The sequence below is a fragment of the Kryptolebias marmoratus genome, linkage group LG11, assembly GCF_001649575.2.
Source record: "Kryptolebias marmoratus isolate JLee-2015 linkage group LG11, ASM164957v2, whole genome shotgun sequence".
Lineage (NCBI taxonomy): Eukaryota > Metazoa > Chordata > Actinopteri > Cyprinodontiformes > Rivulidae > Kryptolebias > Kryptolebias marmoratus.
The window spans coordinates 14,117,870-14,138,977 of NC_051440.1; the positions used below are offsets into that span (position 1 = coordinate 14,117,870).

Here is a 21,108-nt window from a genome sequence, read left to right on the forward strand (position 1 = left end):
TGACAGTACTGCAGCCTAAGAGACCTGGAGCAAATGTTTAAGATTAAAATGTCACATTTCTAGCTAAATATTTGAGGTGTCTGATTATATCAGTGGCTCTAAAGCTGTGGGGGTGCACACCTTGAGGGGGCTGGGCTGCAGACCACACATTTATTTTGACTTTGTTCTGCATTTATACATTCCTAAAACAGTTTTCACAGTTATTTTTATATAAATATATATTTCTTTTACCTGGTTATTTGGTCCTAAAATATTGCTGGTGATATTTAATTAGACGTCATTGCAACTTCTGCTTGTTTTGGGGTGTTGACTCTTGTTGATTTACATAGTTCTTATTGCTGTATGTTCAAAAATTAATTTTTCAAAGAAGGTAAATAATAATGAGTCATTTCGTGCTTTAAAGAAAGGTCATGCGACACCACGCTTTTTTGCAGGGAAATAGGCAGGACATAAAGACCCACATTCCTTGCGCACAGACTCTGGTTCAAAAAAGGCTTCCCAGCAGCTTTTGTAAACTGGTTCCTGCCGGCTTCAATTCTCAACAACAAGAGTAAGCAGGGCACTTGGTCTCGTATTTGAATACATGTCGATGCTCCTGCAGGCTTCAAGTCCCAGTAAAAAGAGAATGCAGGCACATTTGGTCTGGTACTACAATACATGACAATGCTTTAAATCAGTGAAAACTTCTGCTGAATGTGAGTGGGGAGGTGAGGCTATGAACCTGCTGAAACCCCACCTGGAGTGTACCGACTGGACAGCTTCATCCATCAACAGGACACAGATGCTGACCAAAACATGGATGAAAATTTGTCTTAATCAGTCTTAATTAAAATTATAACAGTGTGTACTGTAATAAAATCTATTTACACTCAGTATAAAGACTGACTGAAAATAAAGCTTCAGTGATTTTTAGAAGACAAGAGAAATGTTTTGCTTTCCTATTCCTATTTCTTAATTCAGATGCTTATTTTTCTTCTACAAAGTGCTTGTATCTGTATCTTTCACATAGTTAGATGGTGCACATAAGGCATAATTTGACAAGTGAGATAGAAATGACTGCTTCTGTGTGGTAAATGTTTGAGCAGTGATTGTAGAACTACCCTTGTGTAAATGTTTGTGTATTCTTTTGAAACTTATTAAACAATTGGCTTTTGTGAAACTAAGGATGAGTCAGTATAGTCTGCACACTTTATTATACATATTCATAAAAATATATATATATATTTTATGATTAATGCCACAGCATGAAAAATTACAGTTTTACATGCCTTCTCTTTTCTTAACAACTTCTATTTATACTGGATTTAAATAAAGTCAAACAAAACATCCAGGATAAGTCAGATTGTTGTGTTTTTCTTGTTTGATTCCCTTAGTTTATTACTAAACAGAGGACATTGAAAAAACAAAAAAAAAATTATTTTACAGTTCAGACAGTCTTACAGTCTGGACAAAGTCCTTGCAGATAATCATACTTTAGAAAACAGCAGACATTCTGACTACAACAAGGTCTAACCATACCCACACTGCATGCTGTGACACTGACCTCAGAGAAACGAACCAAAACACTGATAGATATGACATTGCAGATTTGATCTGCACTTAATCACGCTTCTATAAGATCTTACAGGAAGTTACAGAGAAGATGCTCCTGTCACAGCTTAGTTTGACACACCTCTAAAAATGAGCGATTTTACTTTTCTTATTAAGATCAAGTGCTGCAGCCTCTCCCTCAAACTTTAAACTATAGACACAGCAGCTCTTGCAATTTCAAACAAGGAAAAATGGCGTGTTCAAAATTTCTGAAGCGAAAGATGCAGTGGAGGACTTTTTTAATCATCCTTTTGGGTATGATTCTTTCTGCTGTTGTTTGGAAAACTGCCCTTAGGAGAGAGTCTTTCTCTGAGCATCATATACCACAGCAGTTCTCTGAAGATCTGCCCGGCTGTTTAGCTCTCATCAGTGGAAACATAGAAGGGAAGGAAACCAACTTGGAAGCTATTCTAACATCCAAGAGGAGGCGACCTTCTTTGTCTGAGGACTTCTACATCAGTGCAACAAAGGACTGTGCAGCTTACATTGAAAAGAAGAGCTACATTACAGTGCCTCTTAGTGAGGAGGAGAATAACTTCCCTATTGCATTCTCTATGGTGATCCATGAGAAGATTGAGATGTTTGAGCGACTCCTACGAGCTATTTATGCTCCTCAGAACATCTACTGCGTACATGTGGATCAGAAATCTCCTTTGGAATATCAGAGAGCTGTAAAGGGTATAGTTTCCTGCTTTCCTAATGTATTCATCGCCAGTAAAACAGAACGTGTCGTTTATGCGTCTTGGTCCAGAGTCCAGGCAGATCTGAACTGTATGGAGGACCTGCTGAAGTCTCATGTGCCGTGGAAATATCTGCTTAACACCTGTGGGACAGACTTTCCCATCAAGACAAACAGAGAGATGGTGACGGCCCTAAAAGCCCTAAACGGCAGAAACAGCCTGGAAACTGAAGCCACCAATTCCTACAAGAAACTACGCTGGCAGTTTCATCACAACGTCACCAACATTGTCACTCGGACAAAGGTTAAGAAGAGTCCTCCACCCATCAGCAGCCCCATGTTCCAAGGAAGTGCCTACTTCGTGGTTTCAAGGGCCTTTGTGAAACATGTGATGGAGGACAGAGAGGTGCAGGATTTCATGGAGTGGGAGAAAGACACATACAGCCCAGATGAGCACTTCTGGGCAACTCTACAGAGAATGCCTTCTGTTCCTAAATCAGTGTCTGCTAACGTTAAGCATGATGTGTCAGACATGCTAGCTCTCGTCCGTGTGGTGAAGTGGTCATATTTAGCAGGTGATGTTAGGAAAGGAGCCCCCTACCAGCCGTGCAGAGGGGCGTACAGAAGAGCCATCTGTGTGTATGGAGCTGGTGACCTCTTGTGGCTCCTGAGTCAACATCACCTTTTTGCAAATAAGTTTGATCCTGAAGTGGATGACGTTGCTCTCAGGTGTTTGGAGTCAGTTCTGCATTTTAAAGCTTTAGGTCATGACCCCCTGTCAGCCCAGGAATATTCAGACCTATTACTTTAACACCAAAATGCTTGAAAACTTCTCTCAAATGTACTTTTGATGATTATGTGGTTTCAACGTCTAAAACTTTGTGTTTTATTTGTCTTAAGTTGTTTCTTTAAGTCTTGTTTAAAACTGTATTAAAATAACTTTAAACTTTTGGTTCAACCATGTCTTAATGAAAAATAGGTGTTGTATTTGGTGGAATGGGTTCATGTTGGGGGAGGAGGTGCAACCCACTATTATTTTGACAATGTTTTTTTTTTAATATTTAAATATTGTTCCATAATTATTTCATTGAAAAAATATATATAGTTATTTTTTCAACATAATTAAAAAAAATGTTTTTTTTATTTTTTTATTCAGTTTTAAAAAGCATGTTTCATATTTTGATGTTGCTGCAACTCCTATTTGTGTGGGGGTTTTTTGTTTTTGTTTTTTCTTTGGATTATATGAAACACGTTTCCATGGAGATTTAATAAAAACTTTTTTAGTTTTTTTTTGCTGGAGCTTCACTAGAAGAAAAGTTCTTTAATAAAGAAATGACTCAAAGACTGACTAGAGAATTTATTTAAATCATAAGACAACACCCCCCAAAAAAGCTGTTTTTATATGGTTTAGACAGTCTTCAAATCTGGATCCACATTTTGGGGTACCATAGTCCAAACATATGCTTTATCACGTGTCCTGTTAACATTAGACGCACACACACACACACACACACACACACACAACTTTAAGCAGATAAAATACTTGGATATAAATATACTTACAAATATGACAGAAGTTCCAACTGTTTTCATGGGTTATTCTCTCCAGGTGGCCAACAACCTAGCTTTATGTGGAGACAGAACTGTAGGAGGTTCTGGACACAGCTCTGGGGGTAGCCAGCGCTGAGGAAATGCGGGGGGCCTTCTCTCACTTTCTAGGAGCGGTTGGTGAGGATGTCTTTAATCCAGAGACAGATGGTGTGGGGTACGTCCAAGTCTGTGAGTTTAGTATCACCAGCAAGTTAGGCAGGATGGAAGGCCGTTAAACGCAGAGCCGAAGTCCACAAAGATCTGCTACACATACGTAGCTCCCTCACAACTCCAGGTGGGACAGAGTGAAGTGGAAAGATGTGGCTGTGGCGTCCTCTGTGGACTTGTTGGCTCTGTAGGCAAACTGGTGATGGTCAGGCCTGGGTTTGAGATGTGAAATAATTAAAGTCTGGACCAGTTTCTCAAAGCATTTCATAATTACCGGTGTAAGTGCCACTGGACTGTGGTCAACGAAGCTGCTGATGGTGGAAGTTCTTTTTTGGGGAAGGGGGACGAATATAGATTTAAAGCAGGGTGAAACCGCAGCTTGACACAGGGGTGGGTGGAAGATCCTGATAAAAAAATATGTAGCTTAGCTGACATCTAGAAGAAAAGAGGAATATTTTGGTTTGCTATTCTTATTTTTTATACTGGGATGCATAGATTTATTTTACAAACTGCCTGTATCTGAATCAGAATAGGCATGTTTTGATAAGAAATGAAAAAAACTACCCTTATTTGTGTAAATGCTTAAATATTCTATTAAAACTTATTCTTAAACAATCAGTAGGATATTTGTGAGACTAAGGGCCAGTGAGTACAGTCGGCATGATTTATTGAAAATGTTAGTATAAACAAAATATTTAAAAATGTGTGCAACACGAAAAAAACCCAAACAGTTTTATATGCCTTCTGTTTTTATAACATCATTTTGTTTGTTTTTACTGTATTAATTCAAAGATTCAAAATTAGACAGATTATTGTGTTTTTATTTATTTACTTCTTTTTACTTCATTAATAATCAAAGGACATAGAAAATCAACTAGAGACACATTTTAATCATTAGACAAACTAAAAACATTCGGTACACAGTTTGGACTGTGTTGCTTCTTTCCCAGCGTCAGACTCGTGCTTTTACACATCCTCTTGACGTTAGACACACACGCGCGCACACAAAAGCCTGAGCAGACAAGGTTCTTGCAGATAATCATAATTTAGAATAAAGCAGACATTTTGACTCCAAGAAGACAAAATCAAACCCACACTGCATGCTGTGACATTGACCTCAGAGAAACGAACCAAAACACTGATAGATATGACATTGCAGATTTGATCTGCAGTTGTTCGGGCTTCAACAGGAGCTTACAGGAAGTCACACAGAAGGCCCTCCTGCCACAGCTTAGTCTGACACACCTCTACAGATAAGTGACTCACAAGATCGGGTGCTTCTCCCTCAAACACCGAACTGCAGACACAACAGCTCTTGCAACTTCAAACAAAGAAAAATGGCATGGACAAGCTTTCTAAAGACAAAGATGACGCGGAAGACTGTCTTATTCATCCCCTTGGGTATGATTCTTGTTGCTGTGTTATGGAAAACTGCCCATAGGAGAGAGTTATTCTCTAAACACCATTTACCACAGCAGTTCTCTGAGAATCTGCCCAGCTGTTTGGCTATCATCAGTGGAAACGTTGAACGGAAGAAAACCAACTTGGAAGGTCTTCTAGCATCCACGAGGGAAACTTCTTTGTCTGAGGACTTCTACATCAACGCTACAGAGGACTGTGCAGCTTACATTAGGAACAGGAGCTACATTACAGTGCCTCTTAGTGAGGAGGAGAATAACTTCCCTATTGCATTCTCTATGGTGATCCATGAGAAGATTGAGATGTTTGAGCGACTCCTACGAGCTATTTATGCTCCTCAGAACATCTACTGCGTACATGTGGATCAGAAATCCCCTCCGGAATATCAGAGAGCTGTGAAGGGTATAGTTTCCTGCTTTCCTAATATATTCATCGCCAGTAAAATAGAAAATGTCCTATATGCTTCTTGGTCCAGAGTCCAGGCAGATCTGAACTGCATGGAGGATCTGCTGAAGTCTCATGTGCCGTGGAAATATCTGCTTAACACCTGTGGGACAGACTTTCCCCTCAAGACAAACAGAGAGATGGTGACGGCCCTAAAAGCCCTAAACGGCAGAAACAACTTGGAATCTGTGCCCACAATGGAGCATAAGAAAAAACGCTGGCAGTTTCATCACAACGTCACCGACACTGTCACACCGACAAAGGAAAAGAAGAGTCCCCCACCCATCAGCGTCCCCATGTTCCAAGGAAGTGCCTACTTCGTGGTCTCGAGGCTCTTTGTGAAAACTTTGATAGAGGCCAACGCCAAAGACCTGCAGGATTTTATAGAGTGGGAGAAAGACACATTCATCCCCGATGAGCACTTCTGGGCAACTCTGCAGAGGATCCCTTCTGTTCCCTTCTCAACGCCTGCTCACTCCTTGTACGATCTGTCAGACAGGTTAGCTCTGGTCCGTGTGGTGAAGTGGGTTTTTTTAGCAGGTGACGTCGAGAAAGGAGCCCCCTACTACCCGTGCAAAGGGGTGTACAGGAGAGAAGTGTGTGTGTATGGAGCCGGTGACCTCCTGTGGCTCCTGAGACAACAGCAGCTCTTGGCAAATAAGTTTGATCCTGAAGTTGACGAAGTTCCCATCAGGTGTTTGGAGTCAATTCTGCGTTTCAGAGCCTTAGGTCACGACCCCCTGTCAGCCCCTGCTTATTCAGACCTACTTCATAACACCTAAAAGGCTTTATAACGTCTGAAACATTTCAGATACTGTGTGGAATATTTGTTATTTTTAGACTAGTTTCTAAAAACCTGTGATGTTTATTAGTGTTAAGATGTTATTTTAAGTCATGATTAAAATATGCCTTAATGATTTCAATAAATTCTATAATTTTTTGGTTCAATAAAGTGGTAATTAAATGAAAATGTTACTGTTGAAGACATTACTGATCTCTATCAGATCTGCAGCAAATCCTTTAATAAAAGTCATGTTTTTGCTTAAATATCTGAGGTGTTGGGTTAAAGATCTTGTTGGTGTGTGATCATAATTTTCTTCTCCCACTAAAAGAAGTCAAAAAAACACACAGCAAAAGTGATGATTCTTAGCTTTACTGAAAAAAAATAATGACAAGAAATATATTTTTGACTGATTGTTTCAGACTGCTTTTACAAATGCTCACCCCTCCCCCCAAATAAAAAAAAATAAAAGGGCAAATTTATGAGAGGGGCAAAAACAAAAAACAAACAAAAAACCCGAATCAAGTTTAATTCCCCCTGATTTCAACAGACAACATTAGCAGTTAACAGTGAAAAAAGTGCTGTCAAAACTTTCCATAAAAATGCCACTCAGTGAGTCAGAGAACTAAAAAGCAGTTTAAAAATCAGACCATAAAAATAAATTAATTTCTCTCCTTTGTTGCCTTTTTTTTTGTATATAAATATATATATTTAAATGCAATAAAGCAGAACATGCGTCAACCGCTTGTAACAGAGTGCGTTAAATAAAGTATACATACAGCAGTAAATGTGGTACACCGATGAGCCAAGTCTGACAGTTTATACAAGATTAGCTGGAGGAAAAATAAAAAAGAGAAAAGAAAATTTAAATATTTTGGACAGCATGTGGACAAAATGCTAAGGATTAAACTGTTCGACAAAAAAAAAAAAAAAAAGTCTGACGATGTAACAGACAGCATTGATTCAAAAAGGCACTTTTTTCCTGATGCAGCAGAGGTTTCTGTCACATCGACCAGAGCAGAAACACACGAGCGGTGCGTGTTCGAAACGTTCCGCGTGGTTCCCGCCTCCTTGTCCTGCAGGGCGTGAGCGCGTCACTCCGGAACAGCGGCGGCAACGGTCTCCACTTTCCTGTGCATATCCTGGTCGATCCTGCGGACACGAGAAGGAGCCATGGAATAGCTGTGAGACTTGGATCGGCTTACTACGGTGGTCACGAACATCCTGAAATGTGATCAGCGTCCTCACACAGTTCCACTAAACGCACTCTTGGGGCGAGGATATTTCTGTGCACAATGAAAACATTAAAAGGTGAACGCCTTGATCAATTTACCAACCCAAAAAAATAAGAAACCCAAACAGGTCAAATCTGTTCTCTGTAAAATCTGTTGTCATTATCTGCAACTTTCTCCACACTGTGTAGAAAAATCGTAACATAATTATAGGCCTAAAATGCCTTTTTCTTGACAAAAGTCAAGAGTGTGCCGAGCTTTAAGACATCTGTTCTGGAGTTTGTTCCGAAAATATGCCAGACGTCAGAAATAACCTCACAAGGCAGCTCTTGCAGCCTTACAGGTCGTCTGCAATCATCATCAGCCTTGAAGTGCGTAAGCTAACTTATCAATATGCATTCTTGACTTGTCAGTAAAAAGCAGAGTGCCTCAGTGTGCATGAGCGAAGCTGACAAAGAGCTCTCTGGCAGTTACTAAATATCAGTGGGTGGAGGGGGGAGCGGGAGCGCAGAGAGTCATGCAAAGAGCTGAGAGAGAGAGTGAACAAGCCGAGCGTTCGGTGAAGGTCAGTTACCGAGGACGAGGTTAATGTGCATCAATGCAATCACGCACACACACACACACAAACACACCACAGTGACTAAGACAAGCTACTTCCTTCCATCTATACAAACACAATCAGGCACATCGAACTCTAAAGCAGTTGTATTTGCGGGACACGTGTCAGTAAGAGCGACAGCTTACACAACAATCAGCTTCCTCTAAACTATTTAAACTTGTTGATACTAGGCTGGGTGACAAGCTAACATCACCAGGAGTACAGACAACCTGAAATATAAAATCTCAAGTTTTCGCACAAAACATAAAGCTCTAATTAACAGTGCTTCGGCGAGAAATGCAGTTGGTTAAACAATCACCAAGCCACCTATTTTAAGTCGCCAACTTTCCTTGGAATTGCTCCTTTTTGGCCGTTAAGGTACAGAAAATGACTCGGCTTCAAAATATGGAAGCTCACAGGTGACTTGGTGAATTTCTGTAAGCCACCTAATCATTTCATTGTTAGTTGTGATGGAGTGCAAAGATGCAGAGCTTGGACCTTCGTGTGAGTGCGTATACCTGTCGTGGCTTTTCCTATTTTTTTCAGCGTCAAACCTTAAGACGGGGAAGGGCAGGAAAACTGGTTTAAGCAGAGGAAAAAAAAAAAAAAAAAACTACACAGCCAACAAATCAGAAACAGCAAAACTCCTTCCTGAGGCGTAACTGGGACATGGTGGGTTTTGGCAGTGACGACATGTTGAGCCACAGAAGGCCTGAGACTGATTTTTTTTTCTTCTATCTTAAAAGCATTCTGGCTTAAAAAAAAAAAAAAGTACTTTAAACAAATTTAGCTAAATCAAATCTCACTGATACTTGATGAGTAAAGAACTCTACAGCAACTAAAGTAAACTAAAGCAAATGAAATGTCTAATTTGAGCATTTGTGCTCATCTTAAAAGGACTGTTTGCCTATTACAGAGTTTGGTAATACAGATTTTCTTTGTCAACTAAGGAACAACTTCAGGACTTTTCAACTTTACTACTAACTTTACTTGAGTATGAATAATTGACAGACACAAAATAAAAGCCTCCACTGATCACAAATCCTATCATTGGAAACATCTTATTGGCAGCAATCACATGTGACAATGTGAAAAGTAGCGATTTCACAACAAGAACAAATAATCTGATTTTACCCAGTATTTAAATGGAGTCGGAGGACACAGCTTTGACCCCGACTTCAGCTCGATGTGCTGACATACTCACTGTTTGATACAATCTGGTATGGACACGTACTCCATTGGAACAAGCTCAGCCAGGTCTGTCAAGCTGTACACGTACTTGATTTTCTGACTAAATTTGGAGCTGTAAAAAAAAAAATAACAGAGAAAGACCCAATTATTACCAAAAGAAAAAAAAAGACGTTATCGCACGTATCGTACTTGCGACGCTTTAACCGTTTCAGGTACCTTATGAAAGGTTTTGTCAGTGCCAAGAGGGTGCGGATAAACCAGGATGGGTGTACAATTATCAGCGACTTTAAGTTCTTCCGTAATCTGTGAAAAATAAAGATGTGAAGGGAAAAAAAACAGTTAACTTAGCCTCAGAAGAGAGTAAAGTGAATTATTTGTTCATAGTAAACCGTGCTTGTTTTGAGGGTTGAGACACTTTAGACTCACCTCCTATCAATCTGCTGGTAGCACTTTCTGAGCCAGCCGACGGTTGGCATCTTCTTCCGAGAAGTCGCCCCGTTTAAGTAAACAATCATGTAATTCTCAGCGACCAACAGCTCCAGTGTGCCGATGACGTACCTGAAAACAGGAAAGGCCCTCATCGGCGTTGGCTCTTCAATGTTACGCTCACAGGGCTCGAATCGTTCAGATAGACTCACTTGAATAAATTGTCCATGATGTATCGGTAGTTTGGTTGACTGCTCTCGGGCATAAAGCACACGGCAAACACAATTATGGCATTCAAACCGTCTCCATAGTAACCTGGAGAAGAATGAAGGCATTTTAAATCGAAAATAAGAAACAGAGAAATATACCGGATGAAAAAAACAAAACAAAAACCAACTCAGTGGACTGTCATGAACAGCACTGACCCCCATGACTGATAACTCTCTTGTAGGGCTCAATGGCCTTCATGTCGACTTTGTGATCCTGGTCTCCAATACGGAACAGCCGCCATCGTCGACCCTCCTCTCGCTCCTCTGACGCTGAATATTCGTGAACCGTCTCCATGCCTTTCTGAAGCAGCTCTGTGGGTTTTGGCTTCGGAAGATCGTCTGAGGAATATAAAAAAACAAAAACAAAATGGGGAGAAGTTTAAGGGAACAGCTTCGCCACTAAAGAACTTGGGTGGGATCAAAATCTGATCAGTTTTTAAATCAAACACGTTGGAGAATTTTTTTTAGATCACTTTTTCGCTTTTCAATCAAGTGCACAACATTTATTGGTTTTATTCTTTGTGTATCTCAACGAGCATGCTTTATCCCCCCCCTTCAAATTAAACACCACATTTTACGTCTTCACTTCAACGCTGCCTGTTATCTTCTATTTCAAAAAGAGAAGGCAACAATTTACAGAGGGTGGGAAAAGACCTCTGTCATAATATACTGTAAACGTTTTAAAAATGGCAACACACCATTCAACAGATTCCCAGTGATTTCTGGGCATTTTTTTTTTAATTTTTTACAAATTTATAGCCGCATATTGCCGAATAAAGTACTGAAATGATCATGTATGTAAAAGCATGCAACAAGCAGAATCAAAACGGGAAAAAAAGCAAATCACACTGACACGTCTGATTGTTTTTTCTGTAATCTCAAAATATGCTAAATTCAAGATAGCGGAATACTTTTTTTTTTTTGTTTTTAAGATACTGATATTGAAATCTCATCGCTTCTCAGATACCAGCTCCTCGTTATTTAGTCAATTATCTGCACGCTTGCAAATTTAAAAGATCCCCCAATGAAACGCACGACCGAAGAGAAGCCACGTTTTGCTGCCCCGTTGTCTGTCCCTCTTTTTCCCGACCGTGCTGAGCAACTGCAAGAAAAAGAACAACTCAACGGGGATCGATAAAGTTTTCAGATTCTCGTATTTGCTTGAGTTTAGTTTTCAATATCAAGTATTTAAATGACTAAAAACCAAACAGCATAAACATTAAAAGAAAAGCCTGTTTTAGGGTAACAAGCTGCCATCTTTTCGTCATATGAAGGCAAATTTGAAATAAGGAAAAAAAGGCGTGAGCAAAGTGAAAATGAAAGGGAATGAAGCATGAAGGGGGTAGGGGGAAGCATTCGTTTGAACAGCTGAACACATGATTAGAACAGGGGCTGATTGACTTGTATTTTGTGGGGCAAAGAAAAGAAAAAAAAAAAAAATGGAAGAATGAATCTTGTCCAGGAGCCCTTACCACACGGAAGAGAGAGAAACCTGCTGCTGGCCTGCAGCCTGTTTCAAGGCAGGCAAGGGAAACATGTCTTCCAAGTCAAAAAGAGGAAGAGGTGGCAATGAGGAAACACAGAAACAACAAAAGCGTATTCAACAGCAGGCTGAGGCAGTAAGATGCCTGAGCAAACCTGTAAAAAGCAGGGAAAGAAAACGTCCGTAGATGTAAGGAACCAACGTTAAAAAAAAAAGACCATTCTGCCTTTCTTCTACAAGCTGCCCATTAAACTACACACACATTTCTCCACAACTGGGCCCAATGTGTAAGGTTCTTAGCATTCAACACGTTATAATGTAATGTTTCAATATGTTGCGTTACTAAAAAAGAAAAACAAACAAAGGGGATCGAATGCTACCATGTTAGCGCTACAGCAGAGATTCTTCATTTTGCTCCATAACAACTCCCTACCTTCCCACTCGAACTCATTACTGTTGTCAGACGGCGTGTCTATTGCGTCGAGGTCCAGTTCTGTGCTCTCGTCCAGCTCATCGGAGAGAACAGAGCCTTCACTTCGGTCCAGTCTCAGGCTGATGTCCGGGGCGGCCAGTTTTTTCTTAGTCTTCTTGTCACGGTTCACCGCATAGCCTACGACACAGAGCAAAGTGTTAGTTGAGCTATTTTTTTTTTTTTTGAGAGAACAGAATAAGGTTGAGTTTACTTTTTATTTTTCCTTCAAGTCATAATAATTGTAGTTAAGGCATCCTTATTTAGCTTCTCCCCAATTTAAGATGCTGTAAACAAAACCCAATGGTTTGCTCATGCAAAAACATTTAGCAAGTTTAAAGGTTCAGTCCCCTCAATTGTTACACATTCAGCGCCTTTTCAGTGTTTTTGTTGCACTATTACCTGCTCAGAAACAAAAATGCCCCCAAAAAGATTTGAAAGTAATGATTAATCCGACTGAGACGGCTGATCTCCCATCTTAGTATTATCTGAACTTCAGAAGGTGCAAACAAGAACAAACAGCAGCCCTCAGCACTCCGAACATGAAGTCATGCGAGACAAAGATGAAAACACACAAGTTTTTTTTTTTACTTTGCAGTAATGTGCAGTATGTGGCGTCGAGTTTTGATTACCAGTGTCGCCTTCTTCAGAGGTTCCAGCAAAAAACTGATCTTCAAGCTCCTCTTCCTCCGGGAGGGGCCTAATGGTTCATCAGAAATAATTAGGATTCATCACCTCTGAAAACACCAGCATGTGATACAGAGCCCGGGGCTGTTTTTGACCGTACCGTGGAAAGTCTTCGTCTTGCCACTCTTCCTTAAGTTCAACCCCCTCCATTCTCAAACGTGCCTCTGTCGTGGCGACTGACTCTTGGCGCTCCAGACTGGTGGTGGTGTTGGTGGAGACAAAACAGGGTTCAGCTTTTCACAGTTCACGGTCTTATTGCTCCAATTAAGTCTTTTTGCATCGCAAATTATGCCGGGACTTCAGAGCAGAGGCCGGAGATAATCCGTGAAATCGGGCTGTTTGGATGTCGTTTTTCTTAAAGTTCACAGACGAAATGTCAAGGCAACATTTGTTTTCGACTTTAAAAATCAATGTCTCATAGCTATATAACAAAACATATAATATGAAATTTACTCATTGGTTTAAATTTCATATTGCAAAACGTTCATCGTATTTACTATAACTCTGGAACTACAGTTGTGCATTTTTTTTGTTGTCATAAAAATAGATGTAATGACAGCAAAACACACAGTTTAACTTTGTTATTTATATCAAAAAAGCTGATCCTAAGAAAAATACAGTAATACCTGATCAGCTGACAGATGCTTTGTGCTGCTAATGGAAATGCAGTACATTTGGTCCCATGGTAAAGAACCTACTCTCAGTTACAGCTTGGAAGTGGACTCATAATCAGGTAACTGGCTTCTTAAGACGCTTACAGGCTTGTTCTGAAACCACTAAGGTTAATGCCGACCATCGTATCTGTGGCCCTGCTGCACAAAGCCCCCCTTTGATGCAGAAACACACAACATGTTTCTGCTTCCACATGTAGGCGCCCCACACGTCTGCGTTTAACATTTCAGAAAGACATCAGTTGAGCCGTTTTGCCACACGGAGCTAATCTCCGCGTAACACTGGAAACGAGCCGCAGTGGGAATGTGGATTCCTGAACAGGAAAGCCTGCGATCCAGATCCACGGGCCGCGGAGGCGGAAGCTGCTTTGCCTACATTAGAAAGTCAAACTAAGAGGAGGACAGTTTAAATGACCGTCGCAACGTTACGGCACGCCGCTGGTGAACAGTTTACAACACCGGGCGCAATTTTAGAGGAACAGGAGCACTGATTCTGATCATAAATCCGCGCACTTCGCCTCTATAACAGATACAGACACATGGGCATCGGTGGAATGTCATTCTGCAAAATATGAACCAGAAATCAGCCTCCGTTTTTAAAGCTAACACGCTTCTATTTCACACCATTCAATAACTGCTTGAAATTTCCACAGGTTTATATTTTATTTGTTTATTTATCAACCTTTAAAGCGGGCAAATCAAGGGAGGCCTGGGCTTGAAGGCAGCCTAACGTGCATGATTTTATATTAGTTATATATACAAAGATAAAATAAAATGCAGTCTATGAGGTCAAAACAGACGGATTTCCAATAAGCTTGAAAGCCAATGTCTGGCCTAAACGACTTTAAGTTTTAAACTCTCCGAGCCAAGCTTTCTTGGAATTTCTTTAAGCAGTTTTCAGAAACGTTTTTCTAAAACATTCAGAAAATTCCTCTTTTGTTTCGTTCCCTGTCAAGATGATCCCACAATGACTTATTAATGTTGACAGCTAGAGTTTAAAAAAATTAAAAAATAAATAGCACTCACACATGGTTCTTTGCTCGTTTTGTTATGTGTAAACACAACACTTTGTTTATTGCCTGAGTAGTCGCTTTTCATTTTGCCTGAAAGATTCATGAGTCATTTATGTTCATCGACTTCAAACAAAAAGAAGATACTTGTCTGAAAGTGGTTTATTACGAGGACTGAACTGAAAAGAAATTCTAAATTATATATATAAAGTTTTAAATCGTTGAGAACTATTACTACTCTTTAGAAGCACATAATAAAAAAAGAAAAGTGCCCAAAAACTTTTTCTGTCAGTATTCTACGGCCACATAAAACCAGTGATTGTTGCAACAGCATCTCAGCAGCATCACAACAAACTAAAACAATTAAATAAAAAATAAGTTTAAGCCTTTTGGTGGCTTTAAGGACAATCTCCTCATTGATAACTTCTGTGTTTGTTAAAAACCTTTAGGTTGAAAACAGTTAATTTGGTGTCTGTTTGCATTATCCAGACTCTGTGGACGTGAGTGACTAACACTAAGATCCGGTCAGGATCAAGTCATAATACACACAGAATAACAGTGACACGTCTCTCTGGTTAAGATGATTACTTAACAGGTTGTCTATACTGATGACAGCTGTTCACAGCTTTGTTTGTAATTAATCTTTGAGGACTTGAGTTGTACTGTTTTCCTTTGCTGAAGTACATAACTTTTTATTCCTAAGATGATAATGTTACGACAAGTTTAAATAACAGTTTCTTTATACACGCTTAATAGTTTCTAAACTTTTTAAATACATGCTTTAAGATTGTATTGGTCCGTATGTTCCTAACAGAGCACTTTGTTCTCAGACTGCAGGTTTACTTGTGGTTCCTATAGTTTCTGAAAGTATTACAGGAGGCAGAGCTTTCAGTTTCAGGCTCCTCTCCTGTGATATCAGCTTCCAATTTCTGTCCGAGAGGCTGACACCCTATCTACTTTTAAGACCAGATTTAAGACTTTCCTTTTAGATAAATCCTATAGTTAGGGTTGGTTTGGGTTTCCTGAGATATCCATTAGTTATGTTGCTAAAGTCTTAGACTGCTGGAGGACAAACTGACCACATTTCTTCACTCTGCTGCCATCTCTACTCTCTCTACTCTGTAATTATTTCTACCAATAACATTTGTTCTTCTTTGTCTTTCTTCCCATTGAAACTCCACCTGGAAAAGTCATTCTGTATCTGTCTGCGTCTCTTTCCTGTCCTCTCTAACCCCAGCAGGTCGAGGCAGATGGCTACCCGTCCGGAGCCTGGTTCTGGTTCTGCTCAAAGAGAGTTTTTCCTTTCCACTGTCACCAATGTGCTGCTCAGGATGGGAGACTGTGACGATGTACCTGCTGGCTTCCTTAGCTAGATAACTTTTACTAACTTGATTCTTAGAAAGTACGTGAACGTTTTAGTACAGTAACCTGAGATGACTTTTTGTTGTGAACTGATGCTATATAATGAAACTGAATTGAATTACACTTTTAACATCAGTAACATTAGACTGGGAAGGTTAGTGTATGACATTTTGTGCACAAGAAAAGCCATCTGAATCATGCAGGATCTTCACTTTGAAGGAGTTTAATATCCATAAAGCCCCCCGCAGACTTTCTGCTTTTTAAACAGCTCTCAAATGATCAAGAGCACACAGTAATGTCAACATCTGACTCAAACCGTGGAGTCTTGGAGGACAGAGTTAACAGATAGGTATTTGGCTAAACCTGTCAGCCTAACTCCAAAAACTACAGACCTTCCTGTGGGTCCAGGTGGGGAGCGTGGCTGCGGAAGGCTGACCGGGGTCGAGCTTCTTCCTCCCGGCTGCTTCGGCACTTTCCCTGGGGCTGCCGTCCTCCCCCGAGGCGCGCCTCCCGTCTCGGTCAGACTTCCTCGAAACCCCTCCTCGCCGTTTCCAGCGGCAGAAGCCGCGCCGACCTGCTCGTCGCCCGCTCCTCCCGGCGCTGCGGAAGATGAGGGGCTGCTGGGTGTCTGTCTGCTGTGTCCCAAATCTCCGCGAGTCCTGCTGGGTGGGACAACATCTCGGCTGCTATTGTTCAAACCCGCGTCGCTTGCACCCGTCAAAACAGCTTCATTCTCTATCACATCCGATGCCATGAGCTTATTATTTAAACAAAAAGGACAACGTCTGCTGGTGTTAACGAGGCAGAAAAAAACAGAAGCCCAACTTCTTCCGAAGTTTGGTGCTAGCGGGGCTAGCTTTCGCCCACTGTACAGCTAGCCGCGGTAAGACGCGCCGCTAACGCCTCGCGGTGCTAACTAACAACATGTCTAAAGAACCGAAATGGGGCAAAATGTAGCGCAGACAGGGTCCTCGGATTTGGTCGCCCTTTCCGAACGCGTCGCAGTTCGAGGTTGGCGATCCAAAGGTGCGCTGGCTTTGCATAAACAGCACGGCGGTGCGCAGCAATCCCACCGAGCAAGTTTCCTTCCTTCCTTGCTCGCTTCCTTCCTCCAAGTCACAATGCTCGGCTCTCTCCGGCTCGACGTAACTGTTACAAACCTTAGTCACTTTTCGGCTACGGTAAGCTAACTTTAGCCCGTAGCTAAAGCAAATGACACCTCCCCACAAGCTCGAATGTACATTATCAGCCAAGACACAATATTAGGACAATCTTTTGATCGCTTCCAAAAAAAAAAATGGATCGAGCGTTTGGTTTAATTACAAGTTTCCCTTTTGACCATAGACGGTTTTAGAAATATTCGGTCCTTGGGCGCAAATTCGTCAGGAGCCCCCCGGACACAAAAAGGCACCTTTGGTCCTATTTTAAAGTTATTTTTATACTAGAATTCATCTTGTTATACCAAACTCTCTATTGCTTGTTTATGGTATTATTTCATGATTGTAGTCTGCATTACATTAAATACATATAAATTTTGTTTTCATAGTTGTTTTATTTGATTTTGGTTGTTTTTGTTTTTACTCATATAAGCACTTCAAGGTATTGTTTTACATCTATTTTCTGTCTTTTTTCCTGCACAGATTCCAACACTTGTTCAGGATTTAGAGCTCATCAAAGGTTGATATTTAAGGAGCAAATCTCTAATGTATTAAACCAATAGAGAAAAAAAATGGAGGTGCTCTGTAGACATTTAGTGTTGCAAAATTTCTCAATAAATTTCCAAACTAAGGCAGAAAACACACAACGCAAACAATATAGAGTGGTTTCAAAGTTATCCAAGTGCTAAGATTAATTTTAGAATTTTGAACTTCCTTATATTCTTGCTTTTGTGGTTGTTTAGTTTTGTATCAATCCTTTTTTTTTTTTTGTGCAGGATGTACCCTCACATTCACTGCTGAATATAGGCACCAGCTTCCCCCGGCCCTGAACAGGATTAATCCAGTACAGATGATGGATGTTTTGCCTCTGTTTAGCATCGAAGCGGGTGAACTGGTAAGTGAGAAATATATTGTAACACAATTTATAACACCTATGAGACCTACAACATACATCAGTGTAAAATCTGTTACTTTAAACACCCATTAAAAATACAGCAACAAAAACATCAACAAAATGGCTGGATAAATGGATATTATCATCTCTATTGGCACTTTGTCTCTTTTTGGTTGTAAGTTACTTATATCTTGTTTAAGTTTGTATTTTCTTTGTACACATTTCATATATAACTATATTTCTGATTTAATGTCAGATCATTTAATGTCAGATCATTTGGTTTACAGTATGTGTCTTCAGTAATTTAGATTTTTAAAAATATTTTCACCACTTTAATCCATCAAACTTGACTTTCACGCTGAGAAAACGACTTTCACCACTAGGTGGCGGCAGAAGCCTGTAGAAACAGTCCAGTGTTGAGGAAAACCTGCACTGATAGAAATCTGCCATAACCTCGTGTGGAAGGTAAAGCTTATGTTGCTGGTTTGGAGAAATCTAACATTTGTGGTTCCACTTATATTTCCAGTTTCATATAATTTTAGCAAAAAAAAAAGAAGATGCTTCTGACTCCTTTTTGTTATTCAGTTATAATTACAGTAAATTAGTTTCAGAGTTATTCTTATAATTCTCAAACTAGTACGGTTGCGTTCATCCCTCAGATGTGGTTTTATTGTATATTTTATCCAGTCAGCTTCATATCAATCCAACAATTACAGTAGGGTTTGTCCGGTGGGGATTGTGGTAGTCTAATTGCAAATTTATTTACACACCACACTGAAAGAAACAAAATGAAACATCTAATCTAGCTGAGATCTATATTAAGCTGTAATATATTGATGCCGTCTTGTGAAGGCTCCCTCGGTTTTTGCAGCGGATCACACAGTTTAATTTCTAATTAACACGTTGCTATTTGCTCTGCTGGATCATTAGGCCTGATTGCAAAGGGATAATCCAGGAAAATGGAGAGTTTATGCCTCCCCTCTGCTTTCCGTCGTGGCGCTGTATGCTAATGAGCCATGCTGAAATTGTCTAACAAATTTAGACACATTTCACCAGTTTAACAAAGGTAATTCTATTAAATCAGGTCAAACTACTAATTTATGCACCGAAGCAGGTCCTGAAAAAAAAAAGAAGTAAAAAAAAAATTTAAAAACACCCAAATTTGTCATATTAAAAATGTTATTTTGATGTGATTTTTACTCTTACTTTTCTGTTAATTCTACAAATGAAAGAAGGCTGTAGAAGATAACTGTATATTGTAAAAGAAGAGCAACAATGTTGTTGCATTGCTTTTGTTTTTCAAAATCTCTGTCCTAAAATGACATTATTGTTGTCTACACATTAAAACCTCTGTGGCCCAGCAGCTGATGCTGACACCGAAGCTTAAGCTGCAATGTTTGATTCAGGAAGTTTGATTCCTCTTTTTTTTTTTTTAAAGCAAAGCAAGACCTGCACATCCTGAGCAGACCCCTCATGTCATCATGAAACGATGTACGGAAGCTGGGTTCAAAAAAATAGAGGTTGTATCATATTTGCGAAGCAGAATCGTTAAGAAGGAAGCCCAACCATTTTCCATAAGTGAGGTAGCGGGAAGTATTTAGGCTACCCAAAAGAATATCACTAATGAGAAAAGACAAAAAGGATTTTTGTGCATGTTTTATGCAATCGCTCTCCTTTCTTTTTTTTTTCTGGTGCAGATGAATTATTATTTATGATTGCAAAGCCTAAAAGGGAGGCAGGCAGATAGCAACTGCAAAGAGACTGGTAAAAAATTTAAAGAGGAAGTTAAATGAATATTTAAGGGAAGATGAAATATTTAATGGAAACAAATGAGCAAAACATTTAAAACGGCATGATAAATAGTAGTGAGTGCCATTAAATTGGCCCTCGTAATTTGTGCGGGTTTCAACAGTAGCCGGAAGGTCTTACTCGTACGTGTGATGGTGCAAAGTGAGGACTGCGACAACTGTTTTCACCGTGCCAGTCCCAAATCGAGGACACTGTGTCTGTAACCCAGAGCTAACCTTCTATCTGAGAAATATTAGCCTTTGATATAGTTCGTGCTGTCGCTTCAAGGTGGAAACAACTCATATTTTATTGACCTTCTTCATACTGAGGTTTGAAGAGAAAACATAATCACATAAATTCTGAATCAGATTGCATTTCTTTTCTCCGGAGACCTTCCGCAAAAAGGACTTGTAATAACATTAGCGTTTTAGTCTGACTCTTATATCCATAGCACCATGTCTTTTTTTTTGCATTTTCTTACCTGCTGACGTCGAAAGGAAAGAAATTTGGAGCGCACGCCAGCACGGATTCATTTGTTTTCTAAATGTGAAAATAATTAAATCAGCAAACAAATAATTACTCAAGTCAATGAGAACAATTATCTCAAAGACGCCTCTGAGACTCGGATGTGCACAGTGAATTGATTAATTATTGCAGTAAAGATAATTGAGTGGGGCTAGATCTTTTGACTCTGTCCTCTAAATGTGTGTCCTGTTTGAGCCAGAACAACAGCAGAATAATCGACCGAGGTCAGCCGTGAATACCTTTTGTGTGTTTTTGAAAGAGTAAAATGAAATAAATAAGCTAAAAGTGGAACAAAAAGTCATTTAAAAAATACTTTTAGCTTTATCTTGCTCCATTGTTATTATATTCCAGGATCATAGAAAAAAATGAATATATGTGTGTGTTCCTTAAACAGGATTTGGCAACAATTGTTGTTAAACTCTTTATTATTTTAGCAACAACCTGATTGGTGCTCATCTGTCCAAGTTCAACTCAGCCCGTGATGCTGCGTCACCCCCCCCCCCCCGTCCGTCCTGTAGCCTGGGGGCAGACTATTACTTACCTCTGAGCCAGACAGAGATCATTACCTCTGAGAATGATGGCAAGGCAGCTGGAGCCCAGCAGCTTTATTTCCCCACTCAGCTCGGCGGACGCAGGCCATCAGATGCTGTTAACAATTCCGCGGCTCCGCCATA

General features: G+C 40.0%; 3 protein-coding genes across 5 annotated transcripts; 2 read left to right on the forward strand and 1 right to left on the reverse strand.

Moving 5' to 3' along the window:
- The first annotated feature begins 1,847 nt into the window (after positions 1 to 1,847).
- On the forward strand, positions 1,848 to 3,895 carry LOC108229947 (beta-1,3-galactosyl-O-glycosyl-glycoprotein beta-1,6-N-acetylglucosaminyltransferase 3-like). The gene has a single exon (XM_017405678.2). It carries the CDS (start codon positions 1,848 to 1,850, stop codon positions 3,078 to 3,080), a length of 1,233 nt encoding a protein of 410 aa, XP_017261167.1. The 3' UTR covers positions 3,081 to 3,895.
- Positions 3,896 to 5,359: 1,464 nt separating this feature from the next.
- LOC108229946 (beta-1,3-galactosyl-O-glycosyl-glycoprotein beta-1,6-N-acetylglucosaminyltransferase 3-like) lies at positions 5,360 to 7,606 on the forward strand. Its single transcript, XM_017405676.3, has one exon. It carries the CDS (start codon positions 5,365 to 5,367, stop codon positions 6,670 to 6,672), a length of 1,308 nt encoding a protein of 435 aa, XP_017261165.3. The 5' UTR covers positions 5,360 to 5,364; the 3' UTR covers positions 6,673 to 7,606.
- Positions 7,028 to 17,373, reverse strand: bnip2 (BCL2 interacting protein 2). 3 transcript variants are annotated; one of them, XM_017406165.3, is made up of 11 exons: positions 16,462 to 17,373; positions 13,127 to 13,222; positions 12,972 to 13,039; positions 12,304 to 12,480; positions 10,544 to 10,726; positions 10,331 to 10,433; positions 10,119 to 10,250; positions 9,909 to 9,995; positions 9,706 to 9,804; positions 9,020 to 9,055; positions 7,028 to 7,823 (listed from the first exon to the last, which is right to left on the reverse strand). In XM_017406165.3, exons 1-11 carry the CDS (start codon positions 16,821 to 16,823, stop codon positions 7,766 to 7,768), a joined length of 1,401 nt encoding a protein of 466 aa, XP_017261654.1. In that variant the 5' UTR covers positions 16,824 to 17,373; the 3' UTR covers positions 7,028 to 7,765. The 3 variants fall into 3 exon arrangements, with proteins under 3 accessions (XP_017261654.1, XP_017261653.1, XP_017261655.1); XM_017406164.3 differs by having other exon boundaries at positions 7,028 to 9,055; positions 16,462 to 17,372; XM_017406166.3 differs by lacking the exon at positions 9,020 to 9,055 and having other exon boundaries at positions 16,462 to 17,370.
- Positions 17,374 to 21,108: the final 3,735 nt, after the last annotated feature.